Genomic DNA, 20,666 nt, shown 5'->3' with positions numbered 1-20,666 from the left:
TCTTTAATAGTTCTACAAATTTCATAAAGAACAAACTCACTGCTTCAAGTTTGTTCTTGATTAATGTTGGATTATTTATAGAATACATAAACTAATTTTATACTTGCTTTTTTACAATAGATGCTCGATACCTACATTTAGAATTATGGCGACAGACAAGATTATCATTAATTTATAATCAACATATTATAGATTGCTCTCTTTCACCTTAGGTGGCCTACCGCACCCTAGTTGGTTTCTCAAAGTTGAACCTTCACTAAGGCTACCTAAAGGCAGGGGCAAAAGAGATGAAAATTTAGGGAAAAACGAATTTTCTCTTTCTTAGCGGTGCCTTCCCTAGATAATATTTAATATTTAAAAATAAAATCAGAGACCAAGGCTGTTTTGTCTCCCTTTCCATGCTTCTCACTCTCTTTCCATGAGATCTTTGTTCCAGATCGGGCGTGGAGCTTCTTTCGATCCCAATCGCCTCCGTTTCTACTTGAAGAGGTACGGCAGTTGCACGTTTTCTTCAATCAACATCGTGTGGAATCGTTTCGCTTCATGGCTAGAAACTTATCACGTTACCGAACAATTCTCTCAGCTTCAAAACAACCAGGGCGAAGCGGCCAAACATTCTGGACAGGGGATCTGAGCATGGTCAATTTTCTTAATGGCCTCCTCTACGGCATCGGTGGCCTCGCTTGCACATGCCTCGTGCTGCTGGTCACCTTCCAAGAGAAGCTCGTCTATGTCCCCGTTATCCCCGGCCTTGGCAAGGGTTACCCTATCACTCCTGCGCGGCTCCGTTTGAAGTATGAGGATGTCTGGCTCACTGCTTCGGATGGCGTTCGGCTGCACAGCTGGTTCATCAAGCTTTACCCCGAATGCAGAGGTCCCTCTTTCCTCAGTGCAGCCACTTTTTTCATTATTGCCTCATAGCATCACCAATCATTGTGCTACTACTTCCAGTGTGTGCAGTCTCGCATGCCCATTTCTTTCTCGTTGCATTGCTTGCAAAATCTATGTAGACGCAGAATGTCGTATGCAGCTCTGGTTTGAGCAGAATCTACTGGACGACTTAAGAGAGTGATTTGCAAAGCTTTTTTGGCTTGCATACTGGGGTGAAGGAATATCAAGTTGAGAAAAATATCCTTGGTGTATAGTGTATAGTGAGATGTTAATACTAAATCACAGAATTCTAATGCTTTGTTATGTATGCATGCAGGCCCCACTATCCTTTTCTTTCAGGAAAATGCAGGAAGTATCCTTTGCGTCTTGTTATGCTATCTATGACTGTAAATGTCTGCTGGTCATGTCTTCCATTGTTTGCTACAACCCTCCTGTATCACCGTATTATAATTTGGCATCCTTATATCAAAATCTCAGATATTGCGCACAGGCTTGAATTTGTTGACATAATGATGCGGCGTCTGAAATGTAACGTGTTCATGCTTTCATATAGGGGGTACGTTACTCATCAGCTTTTTTGGGGAAGGTAACTTTAATTGGTCTAACTTTAAGGCTTTATTAGTTAGCATTCATTATACAAATAATAACATAAGAATTCTCAATAAACTAAGACGTCTTAGAAACTAGCATCTTAAGACTTCTGTTCCTATGAGTCCTATTCATACTACACAAGTAATTTATGCTGTCTATAACATACATAGTAGTAATGTGCTTTATGTAGGACCAACCTAGTGGACAGCTTTTATCCATTTTCAAGAATGTTAGGGAAGCTAGAAAAGTTCATAGGAAGAATTCTTGATTGAGAATTAAAAACCCTTATATGCGGCAATGGCAAAATCTGGTTTCGAACTTTCTTCCCAAGAGGTTTCATCAGAAGCATAAAAGAACCTTTTAAAAGAACCCTATGATGTGGAAAACTCATATCAAGCCCTTTAACATTCCTCTTTACCAACATAGTAATATACCTACCCTTGTATGAAAACCTAAAGTTATGTTATGGGATTGTCCTAGCTCTTCTCACATGTTGTTCATGATTTGACTCCCTTACTTTCTCTTTCTCCTCTTCTTTCTCTTTTAGCTCCTTTAACTTCCTTAGTTCGCAAAGTTTTTACTTCTCGAGACTATAAAAGAAGTCTTCTTTACCTAGATAGACTAATGCCTCTTGGTCTTTTCTCAATAAAAGTTTTTGAAAAATATAATGTCAAAGTTCTTTTTCAAACTTCAATATATCTTGGAAAACTTCTCTTTTGAGGATTTAAATCTAAATAAGCTCCATTTTTCACACCTTAAAACTTAGTTGGATCGCTTCTTAAAACTAAAAGATTTCTTTCAAAGCAAAGAACTCTATGTAAATAAGGAACTCTTGATTTCTATTTTTACTTCTCCTTGTCTTGACAAGGTAGGCTTGAACTTAATTTTGAAGTCTCTTGGATTCTCTCCCTCTACCTCATTATGTGATAAGAATTTGGAAGCATCCAGTAGTAGCTTGGAAGTATGTAAAAAGTTCTTTGCTTTTGCACCAAACACCGTGTTCAACTCATCCCATGCATCTTTGGCATGATCCTTCGAGTCTATGTGAGAATTAGGTAAAAGGCTTTCATAGCATTCAAAATCTTATTGTCGTAAAAGTAAGAGATTCCAAAGCTTTATTGATGCTATTTTGGACATGTAGTCACAACTGATACTTTAATTTTGTTTTGTAGTAACTTAAGAGACCTTTTCATGAAAGGCATGAAATTTTGATTGAACTCTTCAAAAGAGTCTTGCCTTTTAAAAGCTATTGATAAGGGAATCTCAAAGTTTGTTTTGAAAGTTTTCGAGTTCAAAATATATCTTATGAGAATGGAAAGGGAAGATTTTGAAGAAACTAGAAGTCTGATCAAAGCAAGGTAACCATCTTTCTAAAGAAGATGAAACTTTTCTTCAAATATTCCATAGGAAATTTGTCATATCTTATATGGACAAATATTCCAATAACTTTGTTTTTATTTGCGAAAAGTTTTACTTAGAATGTCGTTTGAGAGACGTGAACTCGTCTGTCAAAACTTACGCCTATGTCTTAGTTTCTCAAAAGGAACTGATCTCAAAACACTAGAGTTTTTGCAAGTCTTCAGGATTTGTTTGCAATCCAAGTATCCCTTTTCTTTGTGCTGTTTGGAAATTTCACAAAACTGCAAAAAAGCCAAGATTTATTGCAGCTGTTGGTGAGACTACTTTGATTGATATCTCCAAATGGCTAAGCTACTGCTTTAAAGCCATGTTGCCTAGTGTCCATGTACTTTGGAGGGACTTGTTAAAGGAGGTAGATGTCCCCTCGCATTCAACTGGATTCGAAATGACTCTGTAGGAGTGATACCTATTGTAAAAAAATTTAATTCCTCTTGAAGCATTTAAGAAATCTCCTATTCTCCTTCAAACCTATGATTTTACTATGCTTTATACAAAGATCGAGCTGGAAGATCTAAAATTTAGAATCAAGAAGCTAATGGCTGAAGATTTTAAGTTGAGATTTGACAAAGGTAGATGCAAAGTGCTGAAAGTTGAGGAAAAACTTTATGTTATGACTTTTGATGGCTAAATAATAAAGATAATGACATTGATTCTATCTTTACATCACAATAGGTGATTCTTTGTTTCATAGGAATCCCTATGGGTACTAATTGTGCTGTCTTTTTAGCAAACTTTTATCTCTTCACTTATGAATTTGAGTTTATGTAACATCTTATTTCTATCAATACCTGGCGTATCATTTTACATAAGCCCTTGAATTGGATTCGGTGTATTATCTGCTGTGTAGATGACATTTTTTTGACCTTCTAATGGTTTCATCTTTAGTTAGGTGTTTTATAGATGATTTATTTGTACCAGATGTTTCTGGCTTTCAAGACTTTATGTACAAAGATGCTTGTGCTTTTGGAGAAGGAATCTATTCTTGTGACTCTTGAAATTGAATTGCACTTCAAGAGGGGATTCTTGTGTTTTCTTAGATCTTAGACTTTCTCAATCTACCGTAGGATTAGAGGATATATATGATAAACGTGAACAACCTGAATATAGTGTTTTACATATTATAAAAATGCCTCACATTGACTTAGACATTTTTGATTCGGCAAAATATGGAGTCATCTCTTCCCAATTCTATAGATTTTCCACCTTTGTACAACGAAGGAGTCTTTTATTAATCAATATAGTAATTTGATCACTTACCAATACATAAGAAGTATAACCCAAGAAAAATATTTAAAAAAGTACGCATAATCTTAGATATGAAGTCTTTTATCTATGGTGTATCAGCCTTAGATGTGTTTAGAATGATTGAACATAAGCTGAAAACGAAAAGCGGGGAGTTGAACAGCCCGTTTTAGTTTCAAAAGAGAGTTTGATTGAGTATGCATTTGGCCTGCCCCTTGGGGGTAGCCTTAGCAACAACGCAATTTGGGCAAAGTAGAAATTAGTTATTTTTAGATTTTTTCGAAGTACATTTTTCCTATTGGACAATATGTTGATATGTGGCTTCTCTTCTTCATTGGACTTGAATGCAGACTTTAAAGTGGTTGACTCTCTCTCTCTCTCTCTCTCCCCCCTTTATCTTCTGCAACCTTCATTCACACCATTTCCAGTGGATTCCTTTTTGTTTGCTTTTCTAAATCTTGGGCATGCCTTATGAATGATTAAATATCATTCACCTTGATAAGTTCGGAATTAATTTTGCATCTTTGTAGGAAGCGGTACATAAGTGTAAGAGGTTCATTTAGTTTTTCATGTTTTAAATAATTCATTCATTCTGTAAATTCTTTCTTTCATTCCTACATGAGAGAGAGAGAGATTTTATTCTTGCTTTTTGGTCGATTAGCCACCCTCTTCCTTTCTTCTTTATTTCTTGTTTTCTTTCTCTTTTGTTTATTTGATTTAAGCATTGGGTTTGCCCAAGAGACTCTACGGGTCTTTAGAAACCCAGTATAGCTGCGTATGCTTGGGCACCGATGACGACATAAGTGTTGCTTTGCTTGCTTTGGTTGGATACACCTCACTTCTATATGAAGTTTTGGGCGGTGACAACTATGATGTGGGCTGTTGGCAATGTAGTTATGGTGCCAGCGATGGTTACCCATCTCAATGGGGATTGACAAGAGATGCTCAGGTAAATATCCTTGCTTAACGTTGACAAATCTACTTGATTGAAGTTACGAAAAGCTCCTTCAAATTCAAAGCATCTGGTTGATATTATCTGATTGAACCATTGATTGTGTCCTTTTACTGTTTTCTTTTGCAAATAGGCCGCTCTAGATCACCTTTTGCAACGGGTGGATATTGATCCTACCAGGTTGGTTGTATTTGGAAGGTCACTTGGTGGAGCAGTTGCATCGACTCTTGTGAAGAATAATCCTGGAAAGGTTAGTTTCTAAGCTTATTTCTATAGACAGAGTTCAAAAGTATCAAAGTGAGAATTGCAGAGGTTATGTTTTGAAGGTAGAGCTCATCAGGCAACTTTTGTCATGGCCAGTTTTAATTCATGAGACACACTAGTCAATCCATTATGAGGGCTCTTCTGAAAGCTGTAGAATGCTTTCAAGTATGAGTTTACCTCTTGTTGTTGTTCCCGTGCTTGAATGGGCATTGCCATAGCCAAGTCCTTTTAGTTTTTCTTAATCAAGTTCTTGGCAGTGCCTCATCCTGGTTGGTGAGATAATATGCTCACTAATACTTGTTATATTTCCTTATCGGAATCAAATGAGTATCGCTATGGTATAAGATTGAACAAATGTCAAGGGTTTATGCTGGGTTGGCTGAGTATCGAATAGAGAGTGGTAACTATCACAATTATGGCAGCTGTGAATTATCCTGTAAATTGTTCTTTGTAGGCTTGCAGTTATTATGAGAATAGGCGAGGTTATGCTGGAAATATTTTTAGCTGGTCAAGGTGTTGAAATGGAAATGAAGGCTTGACCAGGCACTGCTGAAGCATGCCAAAATAATGGAAGAATATTGCCTTGGTAAATGCAGTTGGATGACACCTTAACCAAAGGGTAAGGTGACATTGTAGGTTGAGACTTGAGCTAGGGTGGGGTCTGGATTGCATCTGACGTGGCTGTCATAACTATGATGGTTGGTGTCACGCGGGTGTGAGTTTTGCACGCACTTGTGGATAGGACCTTGGAAAACTAAGGGGTAGGGCCTTGGGAATTCCCCCTAGGGATTGGTGCCTTGGGGGTGAATTAGTGCCTTGGCCCAATTTGAGAGATTAAAGGGGCAATTAAGGGCTTATGGGCCCAACAAAGTTGGGCCTTGGTACCCTCATTGGGGGCAAACAGCCCTGTAGGGGGCTCAAGGCTCAAAAAGCCCCAAATTTTATCACATGGGGGAATTGCCACGTGGCAATTGCTTCTTTCTCCCCATTTGGAATGGAAATTGGAGAAGCACCTGAGGATGTTGCGTGGAGGGTTGACAAGCTTGGAAGAGGACGTAGATTACGAAGGTGGGCAAGGAGAGACAAATTGCGTATGGATGTTGAGATCGTTGCTGTTGGTACGGAGAGTTCGTACGGGCTTGATATGGAGGGCATGGCCTTGTAGTATAGATCTTGTACAGCGATTGAATTCTCTGAAGCAGTGTGTACGGCAGGCGATGGGAAATCTGCGCAATCGTCCTTTGATTCGTACAGCTGTACATGAAGATCGTCGTGCGTACAGTGTCACGTGGAGATATCAACCGTACAACTGTATGTGGAATCCTTGAGGCAGTCCGTACAATCCTGCGGATCAGCCGTACAGCCGTACGTTGAATCATTGAGGCAGTTTGTTGGGAGCCCTGCTGATCAGCCGTACAGCCACACGTGGGTCTATTGAAAGAGTCCGCACAATTTGTACGGACATGTGTTTAGTTAATGTTGATCAGCCGTACAATTATTGTGGGCTGTTTGCAGAGGCCTTGGACTAGGTGCACGGGATTTGAGCTAAAGAAGCTTGGGCACTAGCTGTGTGGTAGTGTGCATAGAGAGCTTTCTGGGTGATATGCTTTTGGCTCGTGGATGAGCTCAGGTCAGGCTCCGGGCTGATAAAGAATTCACTCATGCTTTCTAGTGATTGCCATTGGGTAGTGAGCTGTGTTTTTGGAGAGACTTGCTTGGTAGAAACTCAGTACGAAGACTTTGTATAAATGGATGCTCAAGTATGTGTGGGTGTGTGGATTTGTATGTGTGAGAGCATATTTTTATACTATGGTCTACACCCACTGTTGGGCGCTGATGACGTCAGTGGGGATGTCATAGTAGCTAGTCCTTGCTATGCATGATGGAGTTATGGTTTTCAACCTTGTGAGTGACTATCATGAGATTGAAACTGCACTATGTTGTGTTTTTAGAGGATGAGTTTGGGAATGTTCCTGGATTCATCTAGGTATATGCTTCTGCCGTATTAGCGAACATGCAAATTTCACCTTGTGAAGTTTTCGTCCAAGTTGCGGCCTGCTGGTATTGTGATAATTCTTTCTATCTTAAATGGTGCGTTGCCCTATCAGCTAGATTTAGATTTAGATGCTCGTTGGGGAGAGACTAAAATGAAAATGTTTAGACTTCACAAGCAGTTGTAGCTTGAATGAAGAGATTTTGGACTACCTTTTGATTAGCCTTCTCCTTTAGTGCTAGCCTTCATCATGGCTGAGTCAGCCCTTCACCTCTGGAGTGCCGATAGAAACTCAGTACGAAGACTTTGTATAAATGGATGCTCAAGTATGTGTGGGTGTGTGGATTTGTATGTGTGAGAGCATATTTTTATACTATGGTCTACACCCACTGTTGGGCGCTGATGACGTCAGTGGGGATGTCATAGTAGCTAGTCCCTGCTATGCATGATGGAGTTTATGGTTTTCAACCTTGTGAGTGACTATCATGAGATTGAAACTGCACTATGTTGTGTTTTTAGAGGATGAGTTTGGGAATGTTCCTGGATTCATCTAGGTATAGACTTGCTTGGCAGGGTGATACATAGTGAATGCTTGCAGAGCAGTTCGTGCTTCCAAGGCTTGTGGGAAGGCTAACTATGCTTTCTCCCATAGTTTGGGTACTCCAATGAGTCAGTGGACCCTTGTGGCGGTTTGGGGACTTGTGTGACCCTGTATGGGCTGCTAGAAACAGCTCCCAAGTTTAATGCTAGTGTTTGCACTGACATGGATGCCTATTGTCATTGGGGTATCAGAGCCCACCAGGTCTAATGTCGAGATATTAATGCCTACAGAAAGTGGGAAGAGCACTGAATGCAAGTGAGTTTGAACTCATTGTGTAACCTTTTTGCTAGTCTCTCCAAATTAATAAAGGGCCGCCAAGGGTTGGGGCCAATCTGTGTCCTTGTAATTGAGCAGGAGCATTCTAGCTCCCCCAATCAGTGTTTGAGTTATTTGCTGAATATTTTAGTGTGAAGGCTATTTGGCTGGTTAGTTGTTTTACCACCTTGAGGCTGGTTTCATGGTTCCATTGCTGGGATATCACCATCTTTCTTAAGGAGGTGAGCCTGTGATTGTCTCTGGTGTTGTAAGTGGATTACAGCGAGAAAAAAATAAGCAAATATGTCCCTGACAGATAATGATTGGGATATGGAGGGGCAGTCCTCCCAGGATGAGCAAGAAGAGCAATCTGTGGATGAGATAGCCTCCCAGGATGACCAAATGTTGAGGCATAACAAGCTGTAAATCCTTCTTCTGTGAGTGCCTCTCAGTGAAAAGGGTCAAAAGAGGGTGAGGATGTAGAGGATGCTGATGCTTGTTTAAGGCACAGCTAATGAGCGCTGTGGGAACACGCACGCAGCTCACGCAGGACCCAAGGTTCTGTGAGTTTATGCAGACTCCTTTGAGGTCTAAGGAGAGAAAGAAGCATTCTCATGCAGGGGAGCCTAGTGGGGTTCAAAAACAGCCATTTGGTGTGATGCCATTGGATGGACAGCCTCCAGTAATGCCAAATATACTGGGAGTTCCAGGGCTGAAGCCCTTTCGGGTATGGCTATGCATGGCCAAGGGACTGACTTTCAGAATTTAAATCAAGGACAGCAAGCTTTTTCCCAACCTTTTTGCATCCAGGCTATTTTGGTGGGGGTTCAATATTTGCTATTGATGGTCAAGGAATGCTTGGAAAATACCCTGGTTTTCAGCATGGGATGCAAGGCAATGTATATGGGGATATGCACTGTGCAGCCCACAATGCCTAACATGATGTATGGCAATATTGGCATGCAGCCAGGAATGCAAAGTGGAAGGTTAGGGACCTTGGAGCTCCTACAGGTATGTTTGGTATGCTTGGGGCAGGTTTGACAAACCCTTTAGTGGGTAGTGGCAGTGCCGGACAGGCTGGAGGGAATGCAATACAACCTCCATTTTTGCAGCCACCTGTGTATGACAATCTGACACCCAAAGGAAAGGTAAAAGATTACAAAGAGGGTGGGGCAGCAGTGAAGTTTGAGGAGACCTTTAATGGGGCTCAGGAAAGTTGAAGGCTCTAACTTTTGTCCAGCAGTTTGATGCAGCCTTCTTAGGGGGAAACTTCATAACAATTCTGACCTAGGCCAGGCATATCACGATGGCATTCTAATAGTATACATGATTGAATGTTACCTACTGAGTCCTCAAAAATGCGTAAGGCAGCCATCTTCTTGAAGGGGAATGCTCTATAGTGATGGACAAACGTGCTGCTCCAAAATAGAGCCCCCACAAGTTTAAGTAGGTGTTTTCAGCTACTTGGTTGACCACTACCTTTGAGGTGGATGTTATGACAGCATGGCACCAATTGGATGCATGCAACTGTCATAACTTGGAAGAATACAATAAAAAGTTTTGGGAAGCCCTCTTGCCGTTCAGCTCTTATCGGCATGTGCCCTTGTCAGACCAGATTTGAAAAATATTGTTGTGGGCTGCCAAAGGAAATTAGGGACTATTGCACTAAAACAAGGGTTACGAACATGTCTCAGCTCATTGAGAATGCTACAGTTGATGCATTGCTGTTGGGAAAAACCAGCGGGTATAAAAGCAGTAAGTTTGAGAATTTCAAGAAAGAAGGGAAGCCAGGCAATGTTCCTAAGCCTCCTTTTAATAAAAGGAAGAAGTGTGATAGGCCAGGCTCCAATCGACTATCACGTAAGGAAAGGAAAGCCTTGATGGAGGCTAGTAAATGCATACGGCAAAGAAGAGGGCCATGTGGCTGTTGGGAAAAACCAGCGGGTATAAAAGCAGTAAGTTTGAGAATTTCAAGAAAGAAGGGAAGCCAGACAATGGTCCCAAGCCTCCTTTTAACAAAAGGAAGAAGCGTGATAGGCGAGGCTCCAATCGACTATCACGTGAGGAAAGGAAAGCCTTGATGGAGGCTAGTAAATGCATACGGCAAAGAAGAGGGCCATGTGGCACGAGATTGCCCGAAACGCAAGCTTAAAGGGAAAGTAGATGATAGGGAAGAGCAAAAAGGCAAGAAGCCTAAACCATCTGCAGGGTTAATGCCTGATGTTATCAATGAGCAACCTAATGGCATGCGTTGAAGGGGGAAGGGAAGAGGGAGAAGAACAACAGGGAGAGAGTGAGACAGAGGAGTGACACTAAAGATGCGGGTGTGAAGTGATGAGCCACACCACAAACTCTTAAGTTTTATTAGGATTAGGTTTTTCACCCTATGACTGTCTTAAGACAGTCATAGGTGTCATATCTTTAATAAAGGGGTGGCAATGTGCCTTTACCCCAACAACCTCCCACCTAAAGGCCAATGTGCCTAAAGGGGAGAAAAGAATAAAAAATTACAGCAATGTACAGTTACTGTATACAAGACCATAAAATAAGAATAGTCTCATCCTAATCCCATGATGTGGCGGCAATGTGCAAACCGCTCTGTAGGCAAGCTCTTAGTGAGCAAATCTGCAGGATTATCATCAGTATGCACCTTCACAAGCTCAAGTCGCTTGTCTTCCAGTACCTCCCTGATGAAATGGTATTTCATATCTATGTGCTTGGTCTTTTGATGAAAGACCGGATTCTTTGCCAACATGATAGCACTCTGACTATCACAATGCAAAACTGGCATATCTCCTGTAATGCCCAAATCTCCCACCAGCCGAGTAAGCCATATTGCTTCCTTGCAAGCCTTAGTGGCTGCAACATATTCAGCTTCAGTAGTTGACAGTGCAACGCATTTCTGCAACCGAGACACCCATGATATAGCACCTCCTGCAAATGTGAAAATATAACCGGTAGTAGACTTCCGGTTATCTGCATTCCCTGCATAGTCTGAATCTGTAAAACCATGCACCAATGCATCCTGCCTACCATAGCATATGCACAAGTCTTTGGTACCCTTGAGATACCTCAAGACACCTTTCACTGCTTCCCAGTGCCGCTTGCTTGGATTTGCCATATACCTGCTGATGACTCCCACCGCAAAAGCAATATCCGGACTAGTGGCAACCATGGCATACATCAAAGAACCAACTGCAGATGCATACGGAACCTTGGCCATTTCAGCCTTATCATCATCTGATCTGGGGCTGTCCTTACTGCTGAATTTTAAATGTGGAGGCAACGGGGTACTAATAGACTTCCCCCCCTCCATTTTAAACCTCTGCAGTACTTTGTCAATGTACTCCTTCTGTAACAGAAACAAAAGTCCCTTGGACCTGTCACGAGTAATCCGCATGCCAAGAATATGGTTTGCATCACCCAAGTCTTTCATGTCAAAAGACTTAAGCAGTTGTTTCTTCAAAGCACTAATCTCATGCTGAGATTTACTGGCAATTAGCATGTCATCCACATATAGAATGAGTAGCATCAAACTGCCATCCTTTGCCCGTTTGGTGTACAAGCAATGATCGGTCTCACACCTATGATACCCTTGGGACTGCATGAAGGCATCAAACTTCTTGTACCATTCTCTTGGTGCCTGCTTGAGTCCATACAAGCTCCTCTTGAGCTTACACACAAGCTGCTCTTTCCCTTTAATAGCATATCCCTCTGGCTGACTCATATCGATTTCATCATGGAGATCTCCGTGAAGAAAAGCAGTCTTCACATCCATCTGACATAAATCCATGTCCTCATGAGCAACAAGAGCTAACACTGCTCTCAAAGTAGTCATCTTGACTACAGGGGAAAAAATCTCATCAAAGTCAATGCCCTTCTCCTGCTTAAATCCCTTGGCAACCAATCTGGCCTTATACCTTGGTAAAGCATTTGAATCCACTTTGACTTTGTAAACCCACTTGCATGGCAAAACCTTTCTGCCTGCAGGTAGCTGCACCAAGTCCCATGTATCATTTTGAAGTAGGGAGTCCATTTCTGACTGCATGGCTTTCTCCCACTTCCTTTTCTCTGTTCTTCCCATAGCTTCCTTGAAGCTGGAAGGCTCACCACAATCTGTCAGCATAATAAAATCAGCCACATTATTGGCTCCTGGGACAAACCTGTGAGGAGGCCGTTGTACACGGGTGCTCCTCCTAACAAAATGTTCCGGATTAGGCTGCTGTCTAGCCTGTTCGTCATGCATGATGGGTGGCTGTACCACCATATTTGGCTGTTCTACAGCCCCATTTGCTGGCATATCCAGTGGTGCATCATTGGCAAAATTGTCTGGCTGATTTTCAGCCTGTATACCCTCTTGAACAGGGTTATCTACAGCAGCCTGCTGCTGCATATTAATGGGCATTCTTTGCTGTCCGACATCATCATAAACAACCCTCCTGTATTCCACAGGTTGCACGGGTTCTTTGTGTACACTATCCTCTTTAAAGATGACATCATTGCTGCGTATAATCTTCCGTTTAACGGGATCCCATAACCTGTACCCCATTTCACCTTCGTCACCATAACCCATAAAGATGCATCTGGAAGACTTTGGATCCAGTTTGGTGCGCAGTTCTTTGCGTACATGAGCAAAGCACTCGCAGCCAAACACACGTAAGTGCTTATATGAGGGTGGCTTGCCAGACCACACCTCCTTTGGCACTTTCAACTCCAAAGCCTTGTTTGGCGACCTGTTAATAATGTGAACTGCTGTTTGCACGGCTTCTGCCCAAAAGCCATGGGGCAATGCAGCATAAGACAACATACATCGAACTTTCTCCTGAATAGTTCGATTCATCCGCTCACTTACACCATTTTGAGATGCATTATGAGGGGCTGTGAGTTCCTGTTTAATGCCCTTAGCTTCGCAAAACTGCACAAAAGCATGTGACACATACTCGCCCCCATTATCGGATCTGAGGCATTTCAGCCTACGACCTGTCTGATTTTCAACCTGAGCGACAAACTTCTTGAAAGCATCTAAGGCATCGCTTTTATGCTTCAAGAAATAGACCCACACTTTGCGTGTGGCATCATCAATAAAAGTAATGAAATACTTTGCACCCCCTAGTGATAACTGTGGCATTTCACACAAATCAGTGTGCACTAGATCAAGCGGTGCTCTATTTTGGGGAGTTCTCCTCTTATGAGGAGTCATAGAATGCTTGCCAAATATGCAATGATCACAAGTAGGCAAATCTGAAAATGAAAGAGACGGCAGATAACCCAAACGTGACAGTTCTTGCATTCCTTTAACGGACATATGTCCCAACCGGCTATGCCACAATGAAATCTTTGGCAGCTCGGTTATGGCAACAACATGATTACCTACACTGGAAACATAAAGAGGGAACAAGGTATCACTCTTAAAACCCTCAGCCACTACAACCTGGCCATCAGTAATCACCCATTTGGAATCCCCAAATGTGGTGTGGTAACCACTGTCATCCAATAAGCCAGTGCTAATCAGATTTTGCTTGATTTGCGGCACATGGCGAACACCATCAAGCATAAATGTGCGTCCATCAGGGAATACTATCTGTATACTGCCAATCCCTGCAATCTGACATGCATAGTTGTTCCCAAGGTGAACAACTCCATGAGTACCTGTGTAGGAAGTAAACCACTCCCTATGAGGAGTAACATGAAAAGAAGCACCTGAATCCAAGAGCCAGGTGTGCATGTCATGGCCATCAATAACCAAAGTATGTGCAATTACAGCAGAAGAGCATAAAACATCATGTCTGTCACTGTCACTGTCCTCTGTTGCAACATTCACTGCATCCAAGTCATCTACCTTGGCCTTGCCTTTGCCTTTGCTTCCACTGCTTGCATCCTTTGCTTCAGCCTTCTTGGCTTTCTGATCCCGTATAAACTTGAAGCACTTAGACTTCACATGTCCCTTCTTGCCACAATAAAAGCATTCAATATCCTTTTTGCCACGGGACTGACTGCGGGATTTGGACTTACTAGCAGATCTCCCCTTCTGCTGAGTCCTGCCTCTTTCCTGTACCTGCAAAGCATTTGAAGACTTGCTGCCCGCATTATTTTTCCTGCTCATCTTCTCCATAAGGAGAGAGCTCTCTACATCAGCATACATAAGAATGACATTTGAATTTGACAGGGTGGTCTTGAATGTGTCCCAACTCTCAGGGAGGGTACACAACAAGAAGGTAGCCTTGAACTCCTCATCAAGGTTCAACCCCTGTGCAATCAGCTGTGTAAAGATGGCATTGAACTCACTCAAGTGTGAGGTCATAGTTGTACCTTCCTTCATGCGAAGATCAACCAGCTTCTTCAACCAATAAACCTTACTGGCTGAACTCTTTTGGGCATACAACTCTGCTAGCCTCTGCCATAGGCCATAAGAGGTCTTTTCAGCTTGAACATTGAACACAAGAGTATCAGAAATAGTAAGCATGATAGCTGCCCTTGCGGACAAATCAAGCTCCTCCCATTCATCATCTGCTATGTCAGATGGCTTGACACCTTTCACCCTTATGGGCTTAGAAATCTTCTTTAGCAGAAGTACATTCAAACACTGTTCTGCCCATAATGCATAATTGTGTGCTCCTTCCAATTTTTTTATGTTCAGAATTGAAGATTCACTTCCCCCTGATGCCATATCAGATAAGGAAAGTTCTTGACTCCCTGTAAGTCAAAAATGACTGAATAAAGTTCTGATTTCTCAGAAAAAAAAAAACCTGCTCTGTCAAGAGCCAGGAGCACTCACAATAGTGCTGTTTTCACTGTCAAAAGAATCTGCAGCAAAACAGAAAATTTCCCTCCAGTTACTGTACCTTCTGACACACTGTACCGTGCTCAAATAGGCATAAAACAGTAATTTCAGAATGCTGCAGCTGCTCCACAAGTGCTTTAACAGTGCATCATCAGCTGACAAAGCACAAAACACTGCTGTCGTGATCACTTCTCCCACCTCAGATGAGGTATTGCACTGATTTAATATGCATAAACCACTTGGCATACACTGTTTTGTTCACTGAAAAAGAGGCTCCAGACACAGCCTGTCACAAACCTGCAACAGAAAATGGGATAAATCCCAAGCAATCACCCTTCTGCCAAGGGGATAAAAGGCATCTGAAGATCTCTGACAGTAACCCAAGTGCTCTCAAGCAAAATCTGGGCAAAAGCCCCTTGATTTAACACCTGTATCAAGTGAAAAACACCTCAACACTGAGGTAGCAAAGAAAATACAGCGCTCTCCTGGCACTTTCACCTGACAATGCAATGCATAAACAGCCCTGTGTACACAATAACAACACAGATCCCAACGTACAAACACTGAAGAGAAAATCTTTTGAGCACTGTCAACGATGGACAGTTAGGGATCGAGTAAACTCGATGCGCCCTGGCCAAACGTGGCTCAACTGAGATTTTCAAAGGTGTCGTACACAAAATGTGACCTGCAGAAATGTCACTGAATACACTGCGGAAACAAGACCAATGTGGGCTCCTTGGCTCCACACTGCCTCAAGGCATACACTGCATAAGCTTCCAGGCAAAAGCCCTTTGAAAAATGTCACCCAAAAGCTGAGATTTGCACTCAGCAAAAGCATAAAAAACCTCTGCAAAATCAAGGCATTACCTTCCCGAAACAAGATAACTGTGCAACCACCACACACTGTGGTACTAGTCACCTCAAGCACGAGGGACAAGAGTGTACTTGCTGTATCTCAAAAAAAAAAAAAACACAGTTTGAAGGACTGAACAGCCGGGAATGCTCTCTCTTTGCCTTCTTTCCCCAAAGAAAAAATGCTGTACTTGCTGTACCTGTGTACTGGCAGCACTGTACCTGTTGTACCTGTGTACTTGTGCAGGGTACGAAATCCCAGAACAGAGAGAAAGAAAGAAAAATTTCCGAAATGCTCTTCCCTGATGCAGCTCCCTGTCGAAGAAGTTCCTGACGCTGCTCCCTGTACGTACGGCGGCGTCCGTACAGTACGGACGTCTGTACGGAGTCCGTACGGCGGTACACGCGCGCGCCTGCGCGCCGCCCTGTACGAAACCCGGAGGCTGTAGCAGCTAGCAGCAGCTAGCTGCTGCTGTGCAGCTGCTGGCGCTGCGATGCGCCGCCCTGCTGCAGCCCGCGATGCGCCTTGCGCTCCTGCCCGCGCTGTCCCGCTGGCCCGCGTTGCGCTGCCGCTGTAGCTGTCCGCGCTACGCCTTGGCTGCTGCCCTTGCTGTCCCGCTGGCCCGCGTTGCCTGCGCAATGCTGAGGGCACGAAGCCCGAGGGGAGGGGGAAGGGTAGAGAGAGGGGTAGGCAGGGGTAGGGAGGGAGTGAGGCTGGCTCTGATACCAGTTGAAGGGGGAAGGGAAGAGGGAGAAGAACAACAGGAAGAGAGTGAGACAGAGGAGTGACACTAAAGATGCGGGTGTGAAGTGATGAGCCACACCACAAACTCTTAAGTTTTATTAGGATTAGGTTTTTCACCCTATGACTGTCTTAAGACAGTCATAGGTGTCATATCTTTAATAAAGGGGTGGCAATGTGCCTTTACCCCAACATGCGTTGCCCTATCAGCTAGATTTTGATTTAGATGCTCGTTTGGGAGAGACTAAAATGAAATCGTTTAGAATTCACAAGCAGTTGTAGCTTGAATGAAGAGATTTGGACTACTTTTTGATTAGCCTTCTCCTTTAGTGCTAGCCTTCGCCATGGCTGAGTTTGCCCTTCACCTCTGGAGTGCCGACCGAAACTCAGTACGAAGACTTTGTATAAATTGATGCTCAAGTATGTGTGGGTGTGTGGATTTGTATGTGTGAGAGCATACTTTTATACTATGGTCTAGACCCACTGTTGGGCGCTGATGACGTCAGTGGGGATGTCATAGTAGCTAGTCCCTGCTATGCGTGATGGAGTTTATGGTTTTTAATCTTATGAGTGGCTATCGTGAGATTGAAACTGCACTATGTTGTGTTTTTAGAGGATGAGTTTGGGAATGTTCCTGGATTCATCTAGGTGTATGCTATGGTGCTTTGCAGGGCATGGTGACATTGATCTTCTTTGAGCTAAGTGCTCGTGCAAATTTTCTCTCTCCAGAGTTGGTAGGCAAACTTGGAATCCGTGTAGAGGAGATGGGGCCTATGAGTGAGGCAGGCTTAGCTTGTCGTGGGTTTAGTACGCTAGGCACCCCTATCATTGGAAAGCTCTGCTTGCACATAAAGATTTCTACCTAGAAACACTACCTTTTAGGTGCTGACTTTTATGTCAAGAATCCTTGAGGTATTTTCTTGTGAGAAGTGCAGCGGCACGGAGCAACAACGGAGAGAAAACATCTAACACTCACAAGAGAAATGAGAGAATAAGAGAGACTTGCACAGGATCTTAGGAAAAGCCTCCTCTATTGTAGGAGAAAAACCCTCCACTAGTGACTACCCAAGCGTGAGCTGAGATGAGAAACGAGGGAGGGAGGGGGGCCTATTTATAGGGTCACCCCTTGCCCCAAACAACCGACTAAGGGGGGGTAGGTGGCCGACTATATGGGCCGACGCTTGCATGTGCAAATCGGCCAGCAGCTTGGCTGTAGGGTCAGCTACTGGGCGGGCCAAAAGGCCCACAAACCAGAGCGCCAACTAGGTGCACACGTGCGGCTTGGTGACAGTCCCCAAGGCGGGTTGTATGTTCACCCATACGTACCTCTAGCAGGCTCGGGATAGGCCTACAGACCCCTGCAATGCTCTAGACAGATGGTGGCCCCTTCGTTGACCTCGAAACAAGGGCAGACAGCCTTGCCCAGGGCCACAAACATGTAGACCTCCATGGTGAACCCCCTCTACCTCTCTGGGATGGGCAAACCCACCCTTACTCAAGGAGACAGGAGATGAACACCCCCTCTCAGCTCTTGGATCATGAATCATCCAGAGGGAGCTAGAATGATTGCCAAGTAGCTGCTGCGCTAAGGGCTTGGTGAAGAGGTCCGCCTTGTTGGCCTCCGTCTTGCAATACATTAATTGGATCACGTCATCAAGAACCTTCTCCAGGATATAGTGGTTTTGGATCTCAATATGCTTGATACGAGCATGAAACACAGGATTTTTGGCAAGAGCAATACAGTGGAAACCCAATCTCTCCAAGTAGTTGTCGCAACCAATCTGCCTCACAAGTAGCAGAACATGCAGCACGATACCTTGCCTCGGTAGAAGAGAGAACAACTGTTGGTTGCCTCTTATTGCTCCAAGTGATGGCGGCCGAACCGAGAGTGAAACAGTACCCAGTGGTGGAACTACGAGTGTTGGAATCTCCTCCCCAATCGGAGTCACTCCAACCTTAAAGCTAGATCCTGGAATACTGTTTGGATTGATAGAACAACCCTTGATTGCGAGACCCGTGAAGTTAACGAAGGATTCGCAGACCAACGTCCCACTGAGTCTTCTTACGTGTCTGTATGAAGGAACTGAGAAGACCAATAGAGTAACACGGATTGAGTCTAGTATTGAGGAGCCAAATTAGAGATCCAATCAACTTACGGTATCTGCTTGCATCCACTGGAGCACTGGGATCATACCTGGTCAATTTGAAACTAAGGTCCATGGGTGAGGAAATGGCACGACAGTCAGACATATGAAAAGCCTCCAGAAGCTCTCGAGTATAACGTTTCTGGAACACAAAGTAACCCTCCTGTCCCTGTGAATCTCCAGACCCATGAGGAAGAGTAGAAGATCGAGATCTGTCATCTCAAAGGCCAGAGAAAGAGCTGCCTTGGTCTTGGCAATATGGGCGGCATGACTTCTTGTAATGAACAGATCATCAACATATAGGATAATGAGGGAAAGAAGTCTTCCTTGACGGTAAATGTACAAGTTGGGATCAGCCCGAGATTTGCGGAAGTGCTTGCGAACAAAGAACTCATCAATCTTTCGATTCCATGCTCGAGGAGCTTGCTTAAGCCCATATAAAGCTTTTCATAGCATGCAAGCCATACCAGATGACTTGGTAATCCCAGGCGGTTGCGCCACATAGATCTCTTCCTTCAAATCACTTCTGAGAAATGCAGATTTAACATCCCTTTGATAGATGGGCCATTGCTTATGAGCTACAACTGCTAGTATTGTCCAAAGAGTGGCCATCCTGGTGGTAGGAGCAAACGTGTGTATCATAATCAATCCCAAGGCGTTGAGAGTATCCTTTGGCCACAAGTCGTGCTTTGTGCTTACCAAAGTTCCATCGGAGGAATACTTGGTCTTGTAAACCCATTTGACACCAATGACGGGACTTCGCTCAGGGCGTCGTACTGATTCCCAGGTCCCATTCCGCTCAATAGAATCCAATTCCAGCTCCATGGCCTACTTCCAGTGGATCTGAGAGAGGGCTTTCCAGACATTTGAAGGCTCTTTGTCTTTGAGAATGCGGGACATCAAGGAATAATTGACCTGAAGTGGAACTACCTCCAGAACCTTTTCCTTATTGCGATGGGATCGCCGGGGTCCATCCTCCTTCCGAAGCCATGAGGAAGGAATATCAGTGACACCTGAGTCACGTTCCCCACCTCTCCAGGCCACTGGGGACAGTTCGAGATCAACTTCTCAGAAGGTACCTCGTTGGTTGATTGAGACTCATCTGGATAACCATCAGGGTCACTCTTTGGAGAAGACTCGGGAATTGCCGGGGCAAGGGGTATTGAGAGCACAAATTCATCACTACCGTCATCATCCACGGTCTCTGGAAGAAGGAGTGGGGGTAACATCAATGATGGAAGACAGAAGCTGCTCATCAAAGATAACATCCTTGTTGAGGATAAGGAAGGGTCATATAGACGATAACCTGTAGATTGGGAATTGTACGCGACAAAGATCGTCTTCACATCTAACTTTCCCCTTTGCTTCTTTGGAATGTGTACAAAGGCATCACATCCAAACATGCGGAAATAGGAAACATCAAGCTTCTTGCCAAAATAGACTTCAAAAAGAGTGGCCTTGGGAAGAACAGACGTCGGAGAGCGACTCAAGATATGAACTGCCGTGGTAGTGGCTTCAGCCCAAAGGAACAGAGGAACTTCTCAGTGAATGAGCATGGACCGAGACATCTCTACCACGGTACGATTCTTACGCTCAACAACTCTTGCTTCAGAGGCAGTGCCAGTATTGGCAAACTCCTGGCGAATGCCTTTCATCACACGAAACTCCTCAAATGGATGAGAACAGAATTCATCACCTTTGTCAGACCGAAGAGCTTTCACATGAACGTTAGATTCATTCTCAACTAAGGCACACCATTCGCGGAAGTGAGAATACGCTAGAGATTTTTGAGCCAAGAAATATATCCACATAAACCTGTTGAAGTCATCAACCAAAAGTAGGAAGTAGAGAGCCGTGCCAAGACTGGCAACAGACATGGGTCCACAGAGATCAACATGGACCAACTCTAACAGGAAGGAAGCCTGCCGTGAAGCTTGCT

General features: G+C 43.6%; 1 protein-coding gene across 1 annotated transcript in view; it reads left to right on the top strand.

Moving 5' to 3' along the window:
- Positions 1-379: 379 nt before the first annotated feature.
- Positions 380-20,666, top strand: part of WAV2 (alpha/beta-Hydrolases superfamily protein) — a 33,271-nt gene continuing 12,984 nt past the window's right edge. The window contains exons 1-6 of the mRNA XM_087374128.1: positions 380-489; positions 584-874; positions 1,208-1,243; positions 1,369-1,447; positions 5,038-5,092; positions 5,229-5,345. Of these exons, the coding sequence (XP_087230254.1) occupies positions 637-874; positions 1,208-1,243; positions 1,369-1,447; positions 5,038-5,092; positions 5,229-5,345 (525 nt within the window). The 5' untranslated portion in view covers positions 380-489; positions 584-636. The remainder of the gene's footprint in view (positions 490-583; positions 875-1,207; positions 1,244-1,368; positions 1,448-5,037; positions 5,093-5,228; positions 5,346-20,666) is intronic.

This window comes from Dipteris shenzhenensis, chromosome 4, assembly GCF_047967505.1.
Source record: "Dipteris shenzhenensis isolate YYH24624 ecotype China chromosome 4, Dip_SZ_1.0, whole genome shotgun sequence".
Classification (NCBI taxonomy): Eukaryota; Viridiplantae; Streptophyta; class Polypodiopsida; order Gleicheniales; family Dipteridaceae; genus Dipteris; species Dipteris shenzhenensis.
This window is presented reverse-complemented; position numbering and strand designations above follow the sequence as displayed.